The 18,415-nt window shown below is 40.6% G+C and overlaps 2 protein-coding genes, 1 long non-coding RNA gene and 2 other non-coding genes across 10 annotated transcripts; 2 read left to right on the top strand and 3 right to left on the bottom strand.

Moving 5' to 3' along the window:
• The first annotated feature begins 44 nt into the window (after positions 1–44).
• LOC120575091 (phosphorylase b kinase gamma catalytic chain, skeletal muscle/heart isoform-like) lies at positions 45–8,138 on the top strand. 2 transcript variants are annotated; one of them, XM_039825702.1, is made up of 10 exons: positions 45–269; positions 851–995; positions 2,805–3,096; positions 3,222–3,271; positions 3,358–3,423; positions 3,507–3,670; positions 5,188–5,278; positions 5,791–5,944; positions 6,101–6,226; positions 7,250–8,138. In XM_039825702.1, the coding sequence occupies exons 2-10, from the start codon at positions 913–915 to the stop codon at positions 7,514–7,516; spliced, it is 1,293 nt and encodes a 430-aa protein (XP_039681636.1). In that variant the 5' UTR covers positions 45–269; positions 851–912; the 3' UTR covers positions 7,517–8,138. The 2 variants fall into 2 exon arrangements, with proteins under 2 accessions (XP_039681636.1, XP_039681646.1); XM_039825712.1 differs by having other exon boundaries at positions 47–269; positions 2,805–2,983; positions 3,217–3,271.
• A 307-nt stretch (positions 8,139–8,445) lies between these two features.
• Positions 8,446–10,497, bottom strand: LOC120575101. Of its 2 annotated transcripts, XR_005641950.1 has the most exons (6): positions 10,309–10,497; positions 9,825–9,899; positions 9,512–9,574; positions 9,020–9,122; positions 8,667–8,728; positions 8,446–8,571 (listed from the first exon to the last, which is right to left on the bottom strand). It is a non-coding gene; the product is annotated as an uncharacterized LOC120575101 (long non-coding RNA). The 2 variants fall into 2 exon arrangements; XR_005641951.1 differs by lacking the exon at positions 8,667–8,728 and having other exon boundaries at positions 8,448–8,571; positions 10,309–10,492.
• LOC120554450 lies at positions 8,814–8,950 on the bottom strand. Its single transcript, XR_005638453.1, has one exon. It is a non-coding gene; the product is annotated as a small nucleolar RNA SNORA15 (small nucleolar RNA).
• LOC120554445 lies at positions 9,341–9,479 on the bottom strand. Its single transcript, XR_005638452.1, has one exon. It is a non-coding gene; the product is annotated as a small nucleolar RNA SNORA15 (small nucleolar RNA).
• A 1,671-nt stretch (positions 10,498–12,168) lies between the features above and the next one.
• Positions 12,169–18,411, top strand: psph (phosphoserine phosphatase). Of its 4 annotated transcripts, XM_039825676.1 has the most exons (7): positions 12,196–12,321; positions 12,484–12,574; positions 12,859–13,002; positions 13,119–13,253; positions 16,640–16,785; positions 17,609–17,757; positions 17,888–18,411. In XM_039825676.1, exons 3-7 carry the CDS (start codon positions 12,863–12,865, stop codon positions 17,996–17,998), a joined length of 681 nt encoding a protein of 226 aa, XP_039681610.1. In that variant the 5' UTR covers positions 12,196–12,321; positions 12,484–12,574; positions 12,859–12,862; the 3' UTR covers positions 17,999–18,411. The 4 variants fall into 4 exon arrangements, with proteins under 4 accessions (XP_039681601.1, XP_039681624.1, XP_039681610.1 ...); XM_039825667.1 differs by lacking the exon at positions 12,484–12,574 and having other exon boundaries at positions 12,169–12,321; XM_039825690.1 differs by lacking the exon at positions 12,484–12,574 and having other exon boundaries at positions 12,191–12,321; positions 12,863–13,002.
• The last annotated feature ends 4 nt before the right edge of the window (positions 18,412–18,415 follow it).

Below are 18,415 nucleotides of genomic sequence, written 5' to 3'. Positions count from 1 at the left end.
TCTCTCTCTTCCCTTCCCCCTCCAAATGTCTCATAGCGAGGGCAGGAGCTGCAGGGTGTTATTTCATGGATCTGTTCAGTGTGCTGCTGCTGTGGAAGCAACAATTTATTTTTGGCATCTGACATTAAAGCTTACCCTTAGCTGTGACAGCGGCCCCTCAGCCCCGGGGTTTGACTGGAGCTGTTAGTCCGTCCTCTGACACTTTGTGAACAGACCGAGTGATACCGATGGATACCCTTTATCTCAGGGATTGACCGGCACCGGACACGGTGAGTGAGCGAATGTTTTTTTTTTATGTATTATTTAATTAGAGTCAGCTAAAGGTCAAAGATTGGGAGATTAGGAGATCTAGTTCACGTTGGCATTTAGCTATATCTACACCCTGTGATATGTCGGATCTAAAACAAAGCTTGTTAGCTTATTAGATGCGGTACAATCAACATGATTGAGACAGTATTACAACATTACAAAAACCTACGGTTGATACTGATAAAGGCGTCCATCTGCACCAGATAACATAATCCAATAATTAGTATACTCCACTATAGGCCAATGTGTTCATTTGAGAAGAGCAGCAAGTCCACGTGTTTGAGAAGCTGCAACCAGCAAATATTTGGGATTTTTGCTTGATAAATGATTGATTTCTTTTCAATTAACTAACTGTTTATTTCAGGTCAATAGTTAAACGAGTCACTATGACCTACTACAACACTGAAGTGCTGCTTATATCAGCAGTTATAATTAATTGACATAATAGGCTCCTGCTGCTGCATAAGACACACATTGTTAATGGTACTTTTAGATTTCTGATAAAATTGTCAAACCTGAAGCTGTGTTGTGTTTCTGTCAGCGACCTGTTGTGGGAGGAGAGCGGTTGTGCAGCCTTGGTGGTGAACCAGAGTCCCAGCCATCATGACCAAAGAGGAGGAGAACCCTGACTGGGTGGGGGCCCAGGAGTTCTACAAGAAGTATGAAACCAAGGAGATTCTAGGAAGGTATTAAATTAGCCTACAAGGGGTTCCCAACCTCAGGGTCAGGGCCCCTACAAAGGGTCGCAAGTTTAATTTGAGCAGTCATGATACTCCTCTAATATTTAATTTTGCTTAATGTGAATTACTGACAAAAAAAAATTCTTTGGGACTCTAAAATTATTCAATTAAAGCACAAATCACGCTTTCTTTGAATTGGTCCCAACCAGTTGACATTTTTTACCTTTGAGGAGAATCCAAATATATTATGTTGCTTCATACTAAAGGAATAATTTCAGAAATAAGCGTATTCCCTTTCTTGCTAATAGTTTGCTGAGAAAATAATTTCTCCTTTCTTCATAATGTGTAGGCCCAAAAATTACTTTTTGTTATTTGAGTAGTTTATCTTTCACCGCATACCGGCTGACTCTGAAGGGATAATGATGATATAAATTATCAAATATGCATCCCCTGCTTGCCAACCCTTTTGATTTTCAGCTTCAATTCCCCCGATTTTTACATGATGAAATATCAAAACCTGCTTATTATTATTATCCTGTTATGAAATTATTTAACTGCACCAGGCCTTCGTCTGCATTTGGGTTCTTCATCTGCTGCCTGTTCTGTAACTGTGACACATCTACTTTATTTAGAAATAGCCTTGAGTCATTGGTGTTTGTGATTTTTCTTTTTCCTAAATTACATAGGCCTACCTGTTCCACAGGCGCGCACACACACACACACACACACACACACAAACACAGTGGTGTGCTGTGCCGTTTATCTGCATGTAGTCTACTCTGCCAGTACTGCTAAACCTGTGCATTAAAAATGTTGAAATGGGTGGCAACAACAACCACCCCCACCCCCACCGTTTATTGAGAAAGTAAATCAGCTGATTGATGGGCGATAGCAGAGGTAAAAACCTGTGAAAAGGCAGTGGCCAATAGGGAAACACCAACGCTGATGTCTTCACACTCACTCCGACCAATGGTGGAACTTCATCACAGAGCGACGGTTTCGAGGTCCTAGGGCTGGTCACTGCAGTCTAGCCGAAAACAAATGGGCTATATCTTAAATTTGTGGTCTAGAAAGTCAACTTTTTCAGTTTAACAGCCCAATATAATATAAAACAACTCAACACATTAGTAATGTTTGTTTGGTTGAGACACTGTTGGCTTTCCTAGAAGTTTCCCAGAAGTCCCTGAGGAATGTCAGCATTGCCAGAGCTTTCTTTCTCATTGTCATTCCCCACCATCTATCAGACGGTGGTGCTGTTACATAAAGCACACAGTGTTTGAGGAGGCTGCATTCATTGACTTCAGCGTTTTTTGGACAAAGGTTTAGTGTTGAGGGCTGCCCGCAGTGCCCAGGATTGGACAGCATCCTGTTAGATTACGTAATTTCACTCCCTTTCTTACATGCAGGTCACCGAATTTGGACAATGTGTTCAGCTGCTCTGGTACTCTTCACATGGCTCAGCCAGCTTCACAAACAGGGGACAGAGAGCCAGTTTAGTATCTGTTCTAAATGGTCCCCTGAAATGGATTTTATAAGTATAAATTACAATGAGGAGGTTACAATCTCTGACTTTACGCTCACACATCACATCAAGATGAAGCGAGGCTACTCTTCCATAGACAACAGGGAAAAACGCTGAGTATTTTTGAGAACATAGCATCCAACAGTTATCACAGAACCAGAATCAGTTTGTTGCTGAAATTCCTGACCCGAAGCACACAAACATGTTTTCTTTGAGTCCAGCTTTCCAAACACAAACCACTGAAATATTAAGTAACCTGACAAAGCGGATAACAAGTGATTTCTCTTCCTCAGGGGAGTGAGCAGCGTGGTGCGTCGCTGCATCGACAAACAAACGTCTCAGGAGTACGCAGTTAAGATCATCGACATCACCCCCTCGGACAAGACGACCCCGCAGGAGATCGAGGAGATCAGAGAGGCAACGGTGAAGGAGATCGACATCCTCAAGAAAGTGTGCGGACAGGAGAACATCAGTAAGCACATACTGACAGATTTGAATTCAAACTTAAAACATGGATCTACATTATATAGTCTCAGAAAGCCAAAAGAGCGTGGCTGGCTTTTGTCCCATTTATCTGCTCAAGAGGTCAGTTGTAGTCACTGTTGGCCTTTTGCTCTCAAGTTATCCACCTATCAAGTGAATTTAAGTCCTTTTTGTTTTGGCCGTCTTCATTCAATACTTAATGTACCTCAAATGTCTCTCCAGTACAGCTCAAAGACTGCTACGAGTCCAAAGCCTTCTTCTTCCTGGTTTTTGACCTGTAAGTGTCAAATCTCAAGTTTTACACGGCTGACTTGTAAACAGAAATTCAAGCAAGCAGCTGTTCAAATGTTTTCTTTCTCGCAGAATGAAGAGGGGTGAACTTTTTGACTACCTCACAGAGAAAGTTACTCTGAGTGAGAAGGAAACCAGGTCAGTTAGAGTGTTACATGACCATTATGAATTCTCCTAATCCTTTAAAGACCTTTTAAGAGTTTGGTGTGTGTTGGTTTTAGGAAAATCATGCGTGCTCTGCTGGAGGTGGTCCAGTTTCTCCACAACCAAAACATCGTCCACCGAGACCTAAAGCCTGAGAACATCCTTCTAGACGACGAGATGAACATCAAACTAACCGACTTTGGCTTCGCTGTGCAAATCCAGCCACAACAGAAACTCAAAGGTTGGTGAAAGCTTACATGGGAACCAGCCAACAAACTTTGTTACAATATCTGAATGAATTTCAGGTAATTTCAGAGCAACAAGTTTACACCTAGGTATAGTCCAAACTGACCCAATTTGCTCACACTGACATATTAAGAGCAGTTAACAATATCGGACATGAACACAACAGAAATTCCCACCCCAGCATATTCAGCTGAGGATATTTAAGTGTCCTTGTCGTATAAAGTTTCTATGTTTACAACATACAGTGCAGTTACAGCTGCTGGCGGTTGGCGGAGAATCTGGGTCCGGTTGCACAACATGCTCCCATCTCTCTTAGCTGCTCTTACAAAGGTTAAGATGCAACAGTACACTCAGATCTATTTGCTGTAGTCCCAGACACTCGGAGTACACTGACCTTTCAAATAAGATTCATCAGATCATTACCAGTGGGAACTGGCAAGTCAAATGTCTAATGGAACTGTGCATATAGTTTGAAAAATTAATATGTAATATTCACGTTTGATTACTTGCATTAGACTGTAGATCTATTTCTGCAGGCATATACTGTATGCATGCAACACATTGTGTGAAAGTTGGGACGACTGACGAAACGAATGTCTAAATGCATAATGAGGTGAATGATTTCAATACATGTTCTCATATGTAGGTAAATGGTGTTATTCAATTCAATTATATTTATAGTGTCAAATCACAGCAGGAGTTATTTCAAGACACTTTACAGATAGAGTAGGTCTAGACCACACTCTGTAATTTACAAAAACCCAACAATTCCCCCTTCAAGAGCAAGCATTCGTTGCGACAGTGGCGAGGAAAAACTTCCTTTAAACAGGCAGAAACACAGAGACGTACCCTGACTCTTGGTGGGCAGCCTTCTGCTGCTGCCGGTTGAGACACAGAGACAGAGTTATAGATATAATATATTGATGTTCTAGTTAGAATCTGCTTGAATGTAAAAAATAACTATAAGTACTCAAGTTACTGTATTTAAGTCATTATTTGATTTATTATTCGCTTGACTACTTTTGCTTGGATAAGAATTACAGAATAGCCAACAGATGTGCTTTTATGGCTTTAAAGTTTGCTTTTCCCAAATGAGACGACCCTTGAGAGACACCTTTTCGTGAAGATAGTCCCTAGTTTTGAATGCATTGCTGTTTTGGATAGGAATTGGCTGCATGTGTTGTTTTTCCTTGTAAAGCACTCTGTAATCTCTGGTTTTGTGAACTGCTACTTAAATATGATACATATTATTTCCATCAGGGTGGTTGTGGTCAAGAGGATGCGACATAAGCCTGCTACTTAAAGAAATCTTCAGTAGAGCAACTAACGTACGGTCATTTGAGTAGTTTTGAAAAAGTAGTTCCACACTTCTTCTACTGGTGTAATAGTAGCCTATACCTGATTTGGACTTCCAGCAATACCCATCAGATTAAAGTGCACTCTAAAAAGTTTTTTCGAGCTTTGTAAATGTGTGTTTTGAAGTTCACAAGTTTGACGTGTCTTGTAATGCAGAGGTGTGTGGGACCCCTGGCTACCTCGCACCGGAGATCATTGAGTGCTCCATGGACGGAGGGCATGCAGGATACACTACTGCTGTGGACATGTGAGTGTGCAGAGACAAAAATCACACGACACAGCAGAAAGTTAGTTAGTTACTCATGTTATCTTATAGGGGTGGGGGGAAAAAATCGATACAGCATAGTATCGCGATATTTTTTGTGGCAATACTGTATCGATACACAGATGCCAAGTATCGATCTTTTATGATATATGTGTTGGTCAGTCTGTCTGCTTGACAATCCCATTTTGCAGCAATAAAATTGAAGTGAGATGAACAGACAGAGAAATGTATCTTTTTAGATAAAACAGATGTTGACAAAAAATTTTCCTTTGGGGACGTCATTTGAAATTGGGAAAAAGGTAATACATTGCAATATATCGCAGAATATTGCAATATGTTTAAAATCGCAATAATATCGTTTCGTGAGACCTCTGGTGATTCCCACCCCTATTATCTTATATCTAACTTGGCTTGCACATTTTCCAGGTTATTATCAGAATAATGGATGTTAACACACTTTGTGAGCTTGATTTTCTCTTGGTTTATACCTGCAGATGGAGTTCGGGGGTGATCATGTACACGCTGCTCGCAGGCTCTCCGCCGTTCTGGCACAGGAAACAGATGCTGATGCTGCGTATGATCTTGTCTGGGAGCTACGACTTCTCGTCTCCAGAGTGGGAAGACCGCTCAGACACCGTTAAAGATTTGGTACGCTCTTTTGTCCACCTCTACTTTTGCTGATTGGCTTGTGTAACAAACGACACTTTGTAATAGTTGACTAATATCACTTATGGCAATTAGCGCTGCTGTACATTTTTAATTAACAGAAGAATGAATAAAACTCTCTGTGCGATTTTCCCTCAGATCTCTCGGATGCTGGTGGTTGACCCAAAGCAGCGATACACCGCTACAGACGTCCTCAACCACTCGTTCTTTTCACAGTATGTGGTTCATGAAGTACGACAGTTCAGCCCATACAGGCGGTTCAAGGTGAGACGTAAAAGGTTACCACTCAAAATCTCAATCACATTCACAAACACGCAGCTGACCATAAATGTTTAGATTTATGTCCTACCTTCCAATGTGTCGAACAGATCCATTTCATATTGACCATGGCCGTAAGACTAAATGAAGGCAAACATGCCCTATTAGTTTGATTTTCTGGCTGGACTGGAAACAAAGGGTGATGATCATTGAAATATGGCCTCCTTGAACACACCAGCAAGCACTGTAGTACCATCAAAGAATATTTTACAATATATTGGTTCATTTATAAACAGTATTCTCCTGTATTTATTCACTTGATTAGATATTTCCTAATGTCTTATTTCATTTTGGCCATTTAGAGTCTTTTTAAGTCTTTGTAGGTACATTTTCAAATACATTTCATTGCATTGTGCACAATGTAATGAATGAAAACAAATGGTTGCCTGGCAGGTGGGACATCAGCCCCAAAACGTTTAGTGCTTAAGAATGATAAAGCCGGTGCAACAAAACTAATAGGAAGGTAATAAAGACATTAATCAAACACAGTCTTTACACACAGAGTCCTGAGAAGAAGTCTAATTAGACAGAATAACCTGTGTGTGTGTGAAAATCAAATATCCCAATATTTTTGACCAAATACCTCGATATCGATACTGCAACGATATTGTAGTGTTGACTATTGGTGCGTTCACAAAATATTTACACAATGAGATTTTTGATAAATAATCATCAGTAATGTGGATATAATGACTAAGTGGGTAAAGGAAAAAAATAGAACAGCTAGAACAGTCTGGTAAGTTCTGAAAACTACATCACTTTACTGTAATGCAGCCTTTAAAACCAGGAAAAGACAACACTTATGTCATATTACAATATTATGATATCCAAAATCTAAGACAATATATAGTCTCATATCACCATATCGATATAATATCGATATATTGCCCAGCTCTACTTTCCACACATTTAATATACCCTTCAATACTCCAAGACACCAGCGAACTTTTCCCAAACTTTCTCCTCCAGGTAATTTGCATGACTGTTCTTGCCACAATGCGAATCTACTGCAACTACCGCCGTGCCAAGCCTGTCACCAAGGAGGTGATCAAGAGTGACCCGTACGCTGTCAAGCCCATCCGCAAGCTCATTGACGCGTGTGCGTTCAAGATCTACGGCCACTGGGTCAAGAAGGGTCAAACTCAGAACAGAGCAGCACTTTTCGAGAACACTCCCAAGGCCATCCTGCTGTCGATTGCTGCCGAGGCCGATGAGCCGGTCCACCACATTTGGTAATAAGCACTCAGGGCAGATCTGCTGGAGATGCTAACAAAGGTACTCTTCTTCTTAGTGTGGCTTTTTGTACTCTTGTTATATAAAAGGAAATTAACTGGTAAAACATAACCGACAAACACCATACAAGGTTAATTTTAATGTGAAGAACGAATTTTGCTCATGAGTTTTTGAAATGCAGCAGTTTGTTACAGCGGGATTGATTTACCTCAAGAATTCAGAATACCACTGTTTAACACTTTACTTGCTTTCTGTCCTAAATGTAGATTAGAATAACAGATTTAGAGAAAAAATGTCAAGTCCGTTCTCAACTGTACAGCCTCTGAAAATTGACTTATTCTTTGATGCCTGTCTAAAGCGATTGGAGGCAGCAGCCACCTGATTGTTATCAGAGAGATTGTTTCTTTAGTACTGTGCACTATCTCCACGTCTCAAACAGACAAGGTTTCCACCTTACCTTTCACTGTATGACATATACAGTTTGTTCAAGATTTAAATTTTGGATGACCACATTGATACAATCAATGAAATTATTTCCGGTTGTATAAATGATGCCCTGGAGTATCACGTTATTCTCTCTACAAACATTTGTCACAACTGACAGGCAAAGCAAAAAAAAAAAAAATGGACAAAACAAACAATTTAGCAACTGGAATATGAAAGCGTGAACCTGCATACTTGAACGGCATGGACTTATTTTGTGTTGCTGTTTGATCATCATGCAGGATGTACTGATCTGAGAACAGCTTCAAGGGATGTTTTAATTATATAGCACTTTAAAATGTATGCCATGGATGTATTTATTAAAATGTGCATTACATTTGAAAAACCAAGACTTGTTATTGGAAAGGTCCTGACTTTATGCTTTTGAATTTTTGTAAATCTGGATTGCATTTTTCTGTGTGTACACAAACTTGAATGTAGAAAGCTAATACACAAGACCCATTTTTTTATTTATTTTTTTAAACCGTGAAAAGTTTATTACAACACTAGAGTGAGATACATCTTTCAAGTATAAACAATTATTCAAGGGCAGGGACACAGTTTTCCCTCTGGAGCTGTGGGTAAAAAAAAAAAAAAAAAAAGCATTTGGAATTGAACATTTCACAACCTGCATTAATAGTTAGTCAACTTTTCATGGACATGTTATTACCATGAGTGAAGGAGTTGACTATTGTTCTTGTGTTCCTGCTTTAGAAGCAGCCACCGGTTACTCTGCAGAATTTAGTAAACAGTTTAAAAAATATATAATAACCAGCAGGAATATTGGCAGAGCAGCATCTACAATTTCCAAGTTTATCATTGTACTCATTCCTGTACAGTTGGATGAGGCTGAGGGAAGCACTCATCCAGTCATTTAGCAGTTATGAGATGTGGCTTTTGCATGGTGTCTGACTGTATCCACCACAGACCAGCTGGAACAGAATTCGGCCATGCCTCAGTGCAGTGCTGACTTTCAGTGCCAGGAAAACTAATTATGCTGCATAACCGTGTGTGCAAACCTACCATCCTCAGGCCATCGCGGTATGGAGGTCAGTCGTAGCAGCCATGTTTCTTTGGGCCACGTGTGATGGCCATGGACTACTGCACTTAGATATTTTGACAAATGCTGGAACAAGAAAAGAAAAAAAGTGTTATGGAGGTCGCGAGATGAATTTGTTTGAGGACAATGTTACTGAGCATGTTTTCTCACAAACAGATTGTGAGACGTAGTGTGCTAAACAATGCTTTTGGTAAAATATCTAAATGAAGGAATGTACGTCTAATCAATAACAAATATTGCAACCTTGTGACATATTCAAACAGTCACATATTTAAGAGCCACGTTTCTGTATTCACTCTGACAAGATCAAAGCACATAATTAGCACTCTCATCCTGTTGTTGGGTCAGTGTGTGAAAACAATAATTTAGCATGGTGTCTGACTGCATTTACTATTTCAAAAGTAAAACAGAATTCGGCCATGCATTCAAATATGTTATTATGAAGTACGAGTTACCTCTCCGTGTTAACCTACTCTTGGCCACGTAAGGATCAACAATCCCATCTTCAGACAAGGTATCTGTAGGAGAACACACCAGCTCAGTAACAGAAAGCTGGATTTCTCAGTGTTGAAGTTTGTAAGAGCTAATTTTTCATTTGAAGAGATACATTTCTGACATAGCTGGGCACATTCATCTCTCAATTACATTCAGAAAATATACGTCGTTCGATTGATTTAGCGGACTTGACAAGGAATTGGCTCAAGTTCCCAGTGTTGAATTTGTAACTTCCAGGATAATAAGAAATGGGATACATCTGCTCCTCCTCACCTCTGCCACATGGTGTGTTTCAGGCTGGGCGATCCTCCATGATGAGTCAGGTCAGCCCATATCTTCCAATGTATTCTGTGCAATGATCACAAGACAGAGGTACACAAACACGTTAACATCAGCAGAATCATTCATGTTTATACACGCCTAAGTATGTCCTCTTAATTTCCTATGTAAGTTGTGGGCCTAAGCCTGTCCGTAACACAACTTAGCCTAACGATAACTCTCTTAACGGCCCTCTGGACCCATCTTTGACCACACAAATCACAATCTATGCGAATAAGGGAGTATCGTGGTGGTGTTTCAGCAAAAACTGTTGATTACTTTCTGACTAAAGAACTATAGCTACCGTCTTCCAGGTGCGATGCACGTTAACTTACAGCTAACGTTAGCTCGCCACCATGTGCAACGTTGCCTCATGCTGTCCATATCCAAAACAAACAAGGCATCCTGCCTGAATCTAGTTAACGTTAGCTAAAATTACCTGTGCTGAGTTGCAGCTTAAATTTGCATTGTTCCACTTGAACCCTGGTTCCGTTTTACAGCAAACATGGACGACTGAGAGCGACATTTTACATGCGGATAGCCACTGACTTCAATGTGGAGTTAGCACACATACTAGCCAGGTCTGAATAGCCACAGACAGTAACGTCGTCTTCCGGTTAGCAAATATGCTTTTCATAGGATGGCGAAGGCACGACCCGCCCTCCTCTCCTTCTGATTGGCTAGTATTTGTTGCCTGATCTGGTTGGGTTGGTTAGGTTTAGTCAAGCACAGTGGGAGGGGTAGAAGCCATTCAGAGGCAGTGTAGGGCGGGACCATGGGCGGGACATGCCGTCCATCCCAAGCGATCCCAGGCCAAGACTGTTTACAGAACATAACATACATGGCTGTTCTCTTGGGAAATACAACTCTTCGTGTTCTGTTAGCGTTTTGCACCGGTTGAGAACTGCAAGACATATGTAACCTACTATGGATTAGTGCAGGATGTGCAAAAAATTTTGAGGGATGTGTTCAGGATATATATGAATGTGCAGAGGACAGGTAGTCCAGGATGTAGGATTAAGAATTTATGCCGGTGGGGGTCTGGGGCCTTGATAATATTATCATCAGTATGTTTCTTGATTAAAACCAGAGTACTGTTTGAACCTGTGTCTCCTAGTCACTACACTTGGCATTAACCTTCATCCTGGACTATACATCTGCCCATGCATATATTATATATTATTTGCACATTCTGCACTCAACCCATTCAGCCTCTTTTTCCTTATGCGACAGTTATTTTGTATATATTTGTTTCTGTATTTGTTTTTATTATTGTATTATTATTGTAATTATTGTATTTCATACTAATGTTTACTATGTCTGTTTGTCTGTTTGTGTATGCGCCTTTCACCAAGGCAAATTCCACATACGTGTAACTTATTGTGGCAATAAACCCTTTTCTGAATCTGATATTCCTGCTAGTTGATTAGCATCTCCTCCAATATGAGCTACTAAAAAAAAATGTATTTCCTAGTTCAGCTTTTGAGCACTTCTCCCAAGTTTGACTAGGCCTACTTCACTGTCTAGTTGGATGAAGCTGTAAGTATGTATACACTTAATACATCTAAGAATTCTCCTAATTGGATAGGCTATGATGTATAATATTAGGATTTTGTACAAACCTACAATAGGCCTACATTTAAATATATATATATATATATATATATATATATATATATATATATATATATATATATATATATATATATATATTACTGTATACTACTGAGGTTCCATATAGCCTAGCACCCTTATGATTTATTAGTAGCTGAATTAATCTCTTATTTAATTTGAAGATTGGTTAAAGGATGTGTCTGTAAGTGGGTATATACATATTATTTTTTTTTGTTAATTGATTTGCCTTTATTTATAAATCAAGCTTGAATCAGATAGGGCAGTGGTTCCCAAACTTTTTTTTTAATAATCTATAGCACTTTGAAATATGTTTTCATCAAAACACCCTCTGAACGGCGCAAAAGATTTTTGGTAGAAAAAAGAGGGACAACAGTGCTACACATTCATTTGGCTATTATTATTTTAGGAATTTTGAATACAAAAATATCATGTATCCTGCAATACTGCAAAGTTCCCCTAGAGGTAGTATCCATTTGAGAAACACTGATTAGGCGGTCGACCCCCTTTATCTAAGCTGAAATGTCTATTATTAACAATAAACCTACTGTAATACAGTTATTGTTAAGGATACCTAATTAAATGTAAACCATGCCAAGGCGCATTTCACTGCAGTTAGCATAAATTAACCATTGGTTGAGCGTTGCTGTCGTCATGGAACCGAGCAAACGGGTGGTCCCTCACCGGCTTCCCTCTGATTGGTCCAGCATTCAACAATTCTCTTCCTCATCGGTGAGCCCATTCGGCTCTGTCTGTGATTCGGGTCGGCTAATTGAATTGAAGCTGCTTGTATAGTGCCTTACCAACGCTGCATTCACCAGTGAGTACCATACCATAACTTTGTTATTACATTTCGTAGAAGATCATTAGCGTGGCGTTGAAGCGTGAGGATTTTACTGCAGTCACTAGTGTCTCGCGGGTGACGCAATCCGTGCAGAGGATGTCTATATAACAGCCTCTCTCCTATGGTTTGTTCACGCAGGCTGCTTTATGTAACGCATTTTGTCACACACCAGTGGACCGGGACACGTGTTTTATTTGGGATTCGTCGATGCAGAAACGTTTGCACATAGGTATTTCAGTCAGTGCTGTATTTTCTACTTCACTGGTTAGGAGACCTCTACTGCGTAGGCTACTGTACAGTTTAACAATTAAATCATTCAGCTGCTGAAAATCACAGACCTCACGTTTTACCATCACCTCGGGACCCTGCTTATTAGATTTACCTTCACATAACTTCCTAATAGCACGATGCCTTACATTAAGCTATGTATGCCATCAGAGTTGTAAGTCCTTTTGAAATGCTGCTGCTGTTGTTTTTAAATGTCTCATACCTGTGTACTTTTTCTTTTTCCAGTAAGATGGCAACACTTTCACAGACAAAGGAACTCTTCCGGAGAGCAGAAGCTGTCTGTTTCGATGTGGACAGCACAGTCATCAAAGAAGAAGGCATAGATGAACTTGCCAAATTTTGTGGTGTGGGGGATGCAGTCACTGAAATGTATAAATGCTGTCAACATCACATTAACATGCACTGAAAAATACACCTTATTTTGACGTCATCACTGGATTTGTTTTAATATATTGTGCAAATGTTTTTCTGTTCTCACAATTCAGGACTCGCAAAGCTATGGGCGGATCAATGACATTTAAAACAGCGCTGACTGAGCGTCTTTCCATCATCCGATGTTCCAGAGAACAAGTGAACAAACTGATAACCGACCACCCACCTCAACTGACTCCAGGTATCAGGTGAATATGTGAAGATGCCTCTTCTTTTGAGAAACCTCAGTCATTCAGTGGACCACCCAATACATAAGTATTGGTATGCACAGGACATTTGAAAGTACTGTACGTTAAAGGGGTGGTTCAGAATTTTGGACATAGGACCTCATTTCCAAGTTAGCCAGTGTGTTATTTATCAGTGGAGACCGTTTTCAACACTTTTCATCCAGTCCTTTCAGTTGCAGTTTGCTGTTGCTAGGCTAGCGCAAGTCAACAGTATCTGCTAGCCTGCCACTAGAAACAGTCTTACCCACTCCACAGTACACCCGAGGCAAATAAATTATAACGCCAGACTATCAATGTAAATGTCTGTGTTGATAGAATAATGTTAGAAATAAAACTACCCTTGCATCGCATTGCAATAGTTATACTTTGTTCCCTGTAGTTGGTAGCATAGGCTACAGTGGCGGCAGAGTGATATTACCTAGGCTACCGAGGAAGCCGGTTTCCATGACAATCACGCAAGTTTATTTACCTGCCGCTGCAATTTGCATGTAAACTGTCCACGCTTACATGACTTTTCTGTCAGCAATTACCTAAAGTTAGCGGTTAGCCCAGCCAGGTATCTACCAAGAGTGTAGCTATACCGTTAGCTAACGTTGTCACTCTCCACAATGCATTGAACTGTAACTTTATCTCCACTAACGTCAGTCTCAATCTATCAGTAGCAGCTAGGCTAACGTTATGAAAAGGGGCTAGCTTTATTAACTAGAGTAGCCTACCAAAAGTTATTACCTGTTCATCAGTAGCTGTTTGTGCATCTGGAAAGACGGATGGAACCGCATTCGTTGTCAGTGACTTACGGTCCTTTAGATTTCGGGGTTTTCAAAGTCGTCTGGTCTAAAATGATCACTACACATTTGCAACTTGAGTAGAGTCTTCGCTGGTGTCTTGATGTCCAAGCCAGCAGCAAGAAGCCACAGTTGGTTCCTTTCTGGATCTCCCAATGGAAATTTGTGGAAACTTTGTGGTGCCCATCTGTTTGGTTTATTTTTACAATTTCTAAATGCACACTGAATCACCATGTTGCCTAGTCTTTTATTTACAATCCAATGCTTCAATACCAATGTACTAGGCTACTACTAGGTGTCCCGACTGTAGTGCGCTTCTCGGTTTACTTTTCGGCGCAGTATTACTAACCGGAGCAAAGCCGCTGCTGAGAAACTAGTCCCTCAAAATGTAATGCGATCATTGAGATGCAAGGGTAGTTTTATTTCTAACATTATTCTATCAACACAGACATTTACAACGGTAGTCTGGCGTTACAATTTATTTGCCATGGATGTACTGTGGAGTTTGTTTTTAGTGGCTGGCTAGCAGATACTGTTGACTGATAAATAACACACTGGCTAACTTGGAAATGAGGTCCTATGTCCAAAATTCTGAACCACCCCTTTAATGATTTTCTTTTTTTTTTTATTTATGGTAACCAACCCTCTGTATAAGGCCAAAGTACTTTTTGATATTTGTGGCCATTAAAGGGGTGATAGAATGATTATATAGGGTATTTCACACTGTTCCTTAAGGTCTCCTAATAGTGTATGTAACATTGGTTGGGCTGAAAATTGCCCGAATGCTATTTTATGGGCCCATAACTACCCTGTGAATATGGCCCTATGGCCCTATTCGTAACAAGAGCTTTTCTTCCAAATATGGTATGAACATGAATATTTAGATGAGCTGCGCGCAGATTGGTTTGAGCGAACCACATAGAAACACATTGGAGACTCGACAGCAGGTCTCATATTTCAGACACTGCAATGTTTTGTTACTAAATTCACTTCTGAGACTTTTTTATGCGAGAAATCAACTATATAAATCTCAAATATGGGCCGTTTTACAAAAATGTATGGCTAATTGCAAATTTGGTAAGACGTGTCGGATTTCAGGAGGTCCACACAGTCTGACGAGACAGCGGCAGCCCCGCTGCGCTCCATACCCAGGAGAAAGTAACCGTTTCTGGGTTAGCTACTGGACAACCGGGGCTCAGGGCTCCGCGGAGCTGTCCGTCTGCCGGCATAACTATAATATATTTACAGTTTGAATTTCGTCACACCACTTATATAACAGCTACCCTGAAGTCTTACAAAGCTAATGCTTGTGTCAGATTTAAATTTAATGCATTTTTGTGAATAGGAGGGGTTTGGTTAGCTGCTGCTGTCCATTCAATCCTATGGGTAGCTAAAGATCGAGGCTAGCTAGCGACACTTTCGGCATAACTATAATATATTTACAGTTTGAATTTCATCACGTCACTTATAGAACAGCTACCCTAAGGTCTTCTACCCTGAAGTCTTACAAAGCTAATGCTTGTGTCAGATTTCAATGTAATGCATTTTTGTGAATAGGAGGGGTTTCGTTAGCTGGTGTCCCTTCAATCCTATGGGTAAAGATCGCGGCTAGCTGCAGGCCCTGGAGCTCCATCAGGGCCTCGGCATTTAGTAGTCCAGTAACCCAGAAACGGTGACTTTGCACGGGTATGGAGCGCCGCGGGCTTCTGGTCGTGACGGAGATCCATTTAGCTCACAGCGAGCCGGGGTCTATGAATGAGGACACGCCGGGTGGCGAGGCGGCACAGGCCGCTGTCACGTTAGCCTGCTGAGCTCCTGCTGAACTGTGACACAGTCAGACCAAATTTGCAATTAGCCATCAACCTTCGTAAAATGGCCCATATTTGACCTCTACATAGTTGATTTCTTGCATAAAAAAGTCTCAGAAGTGAATTTAGTAATTAAATAGCGGACCTCTGTAGATCTGCACGACCTAGCTAGATTCAGAGCTGACCTCAGGTCAGTGGTGTAGCCTATGCAAATGTTGGGGCATGACAAAGACTAGGAGTTGGGAAATTGACGTCAACTTTTAGCTTTGTTGAGATTTGCCCGTTATCAGCAGCAGTTTCAAATTGTGAGATTTGCAGAGGAAAGGGGTGTCAATGGGATTTTGAGGTTCTATGTATGTCCTATTTAAACACCAAACGTTTTTTAACTATGAAAAGGTAAAATCGGTTTTGCATTCTATCACCCCTTTAAAAGAGAAACATCAGGGATAAACAAGATAATGTTGTGAAAACAACAAAATAGTATTTCTACAACAATATTGGTAATTTGTATCTATGGAAGTGGTTTAGGAAAAAGCTTATATATGTCCAAACCTTCTAAAACAGAACGAAGCATCCATTTGAGTGATGATAAACTGTCTCATGAATATTGGGAGGTGTGTAAAAAAAAAATAATTAAAAAAAAAAAAAATAATAAAAATTAAAAATTTTTAAAATATTTGTGTTTTTTTTTTTAAAAAAAAAGGGTGGGGGAGGGGAATTAAAAAATTTTGTGTTGTAAAGTCTCTTCATCTAGTGAGCTTGTGGACCGTCTGCACCAGCGCAACATAAAGGTGTTCCTCATCTCAGGTGGATTCCGCTGCATTGTTGAACACGTGGCCACTCAGCTAAACATTCCTCTGCATCATGTCTACGCCAACCGGCTCAAGTTCTACTTCAACGGTAAGAGCTAGAGGTGACTTTCTTTTTTATTTTATTTTTTAAAGATTATTTTTGGGCTGGGGCGTCCGGATAGCTCACCTGGTTGAGCATGCACCCCATGGACAATGGCTCAGTCCTTGCTGCATGTTCGACTTGCGGCCCTTTGTTGCATGTCATTCCCCCTTTCCTGTCGTAAGCTGTCCTATCCATTAAAGGCATAAAATGCCCCCCAAAAATAATTTTTTAAAAATGTATTATTTTTGGCCTTTTAATGGATAGGACAGTTGAAGACAGGAAAGTGGGAGAAAGAGGGGGATGACATGCAGCAAAGGGCCCCGGCTTGAAATTAAACTCCGGGCCGCTGCGGTAAGGACTGAGCCTTTGTGCAAGGGGCGCACGGTCAACCAGGTGAGCTACCGGGGCCCCCCTAGAAGTGACTTTTCTCTGTTTTCATAAGAGCGGAGCATTTTTAAGTGTGTATGAAATCCCTATGAGTGGACTGACGAGGCTTGAATCCTTCTACCTGATATAAAATTTTTTTAGTATTGTTTAAAGCGGTCTCTCAGATCAAGATTATTTTTTGGGCATTTTAGGCCTTTATTTTGGCAGGACAGCTGTAGACAATAAAAGGGGGAGAGAGAGGGGGAGCGACATGCAGCAAAGGGCCACAGGTCGGAGTCGAACCCGCGACCACTGCGTCGAGGAGTAAACCTCTATGTGGGCGCCCCAGATCGCGTTTCTAATCTGAATCAAATCTTTTCCTTCATCAGTGTCACAGCGCTTCTGTCAGCTTGTTGTAGGGCAACATTCTACATTTCTAAATTCAGTCATGTGTGTTTTCCAGGAGAGTATGCTGGTTTTGACGAGAGCCAGCCCACAGCTGAGAGTGGTGGAAAAGGAAAGGTCATCAGCATGTTGAAGGAACAATACGGCTTCAAGACTGTGGTGATGATTGGCGATGGAGCCACGGATCTAGAGGCATGCCCTCCTGCCGTAAGTGTTCACATTGTGTGTTGCGCGGCTTAAAACTCTCCCCACTTTTCAGTCTTACGTGCGCACATTTGCTAGTCGGTTACGTATTCTTGAAAACACATTGTGATTAGAGTGTCTCTTTTGTCCTCAGAGTGCTTTCATTGGATTTGGTGGAAATGTCGTCAGGCAGCAGGTTAAGGAGAGGTCATTGTGGTACGTGACAAGTTTCGGGGAGCTGCTAAAGGAACTGGAAGTGATTTAAAGAAGCTAATAGTACTGTTACTGAGTTTAACATTTTATATTTGCACCTAAGGATGTGCCTCTGATGGTTTGATCCCCTGCGCGCACAATTTTCCTTCTACATGTACTCAATAGATTTTTATAATGAATGGAAATGTTTACAATAGTGAGACCAATTTTACCTATTGATTTTTATACTAGAAGATACTAAACAAATAACTGTATGTGGAGGATAAGATTTAAGTGCTTTACGCACTTTTTGCATCAAAGCCTATAGGTAAGTTAATACAACTCCTGCATCATATAAGGTGCAATGAGCAATAGAAATATTTTATTTCTGTATGTATGGACACTACGAGCTCTAACCATACATGTCAATGTGTAGTTAAGTCCAGTAAAGAACATCAGCATTAAACATGAGAACATGCTGTCAAAGATG

The sequence above is a fragment of the Perca fluviatilis genome, chromosome 2 (genome assembly GCF_010015445.1).
Source record: "Perca fluviatilis chromosome 2, GENO_Pfluv_1.0, whole genome shotgun sequence".
NCBI lineage: Eukaryota > Metazoa > Chordata > Actinopteri > Perciformes > Percidae > Perca > Perca fluviatilis.
This window is presented reverse-complemented; position numbering and strand designations above follow the sequence as displayed.

Bases quoted from the DNA above. Each gene is read 5' to 3' on its own strand.
- LOC120575091 (XM_039825702.1), top strand. From the start codon at position 913: ATGACCAAAGAGGAGGAGAACCCTGACTGGGTGGGGGCCCAGGAGTTC. The intron at 996-2,804 runs GTATTAAATTAG...TCTCTTCCTCAG, and splicing joins ACCAAGGAGATTCTAGGAAG to GGGAGTGAGCAGCGTGGTGC. The intron at 3,671-5,187 runs GTTGGTGAAAGC...CTTGTAATGCAG, and splicing joins GCCACAACAGAAACTCAAAG to AGGTGTGTGGGACCCCTGGC.
- psph (XM_039825667.1), top strand. From the start codon at position 12,863: ATGGCAACACTTTCACAGACAAAGGAACTCTTCCGGAGAGCAGAAGCT. The intron at 13,003-13,118 runs GTATAAATGCTG...CTCACAATTCAG, and splicing joins GGGGATGCAGTCACTGAAAT to GACTCGCAAAGCTATGGGCG. The intron at 16,786-17,608 runs GTAAGAGCTAGA...TGTGTTTTCCAG, and splicing joins GCTCAAGTTCTACTTCAACG to GAGAGTATGCTGGTTTTGAC.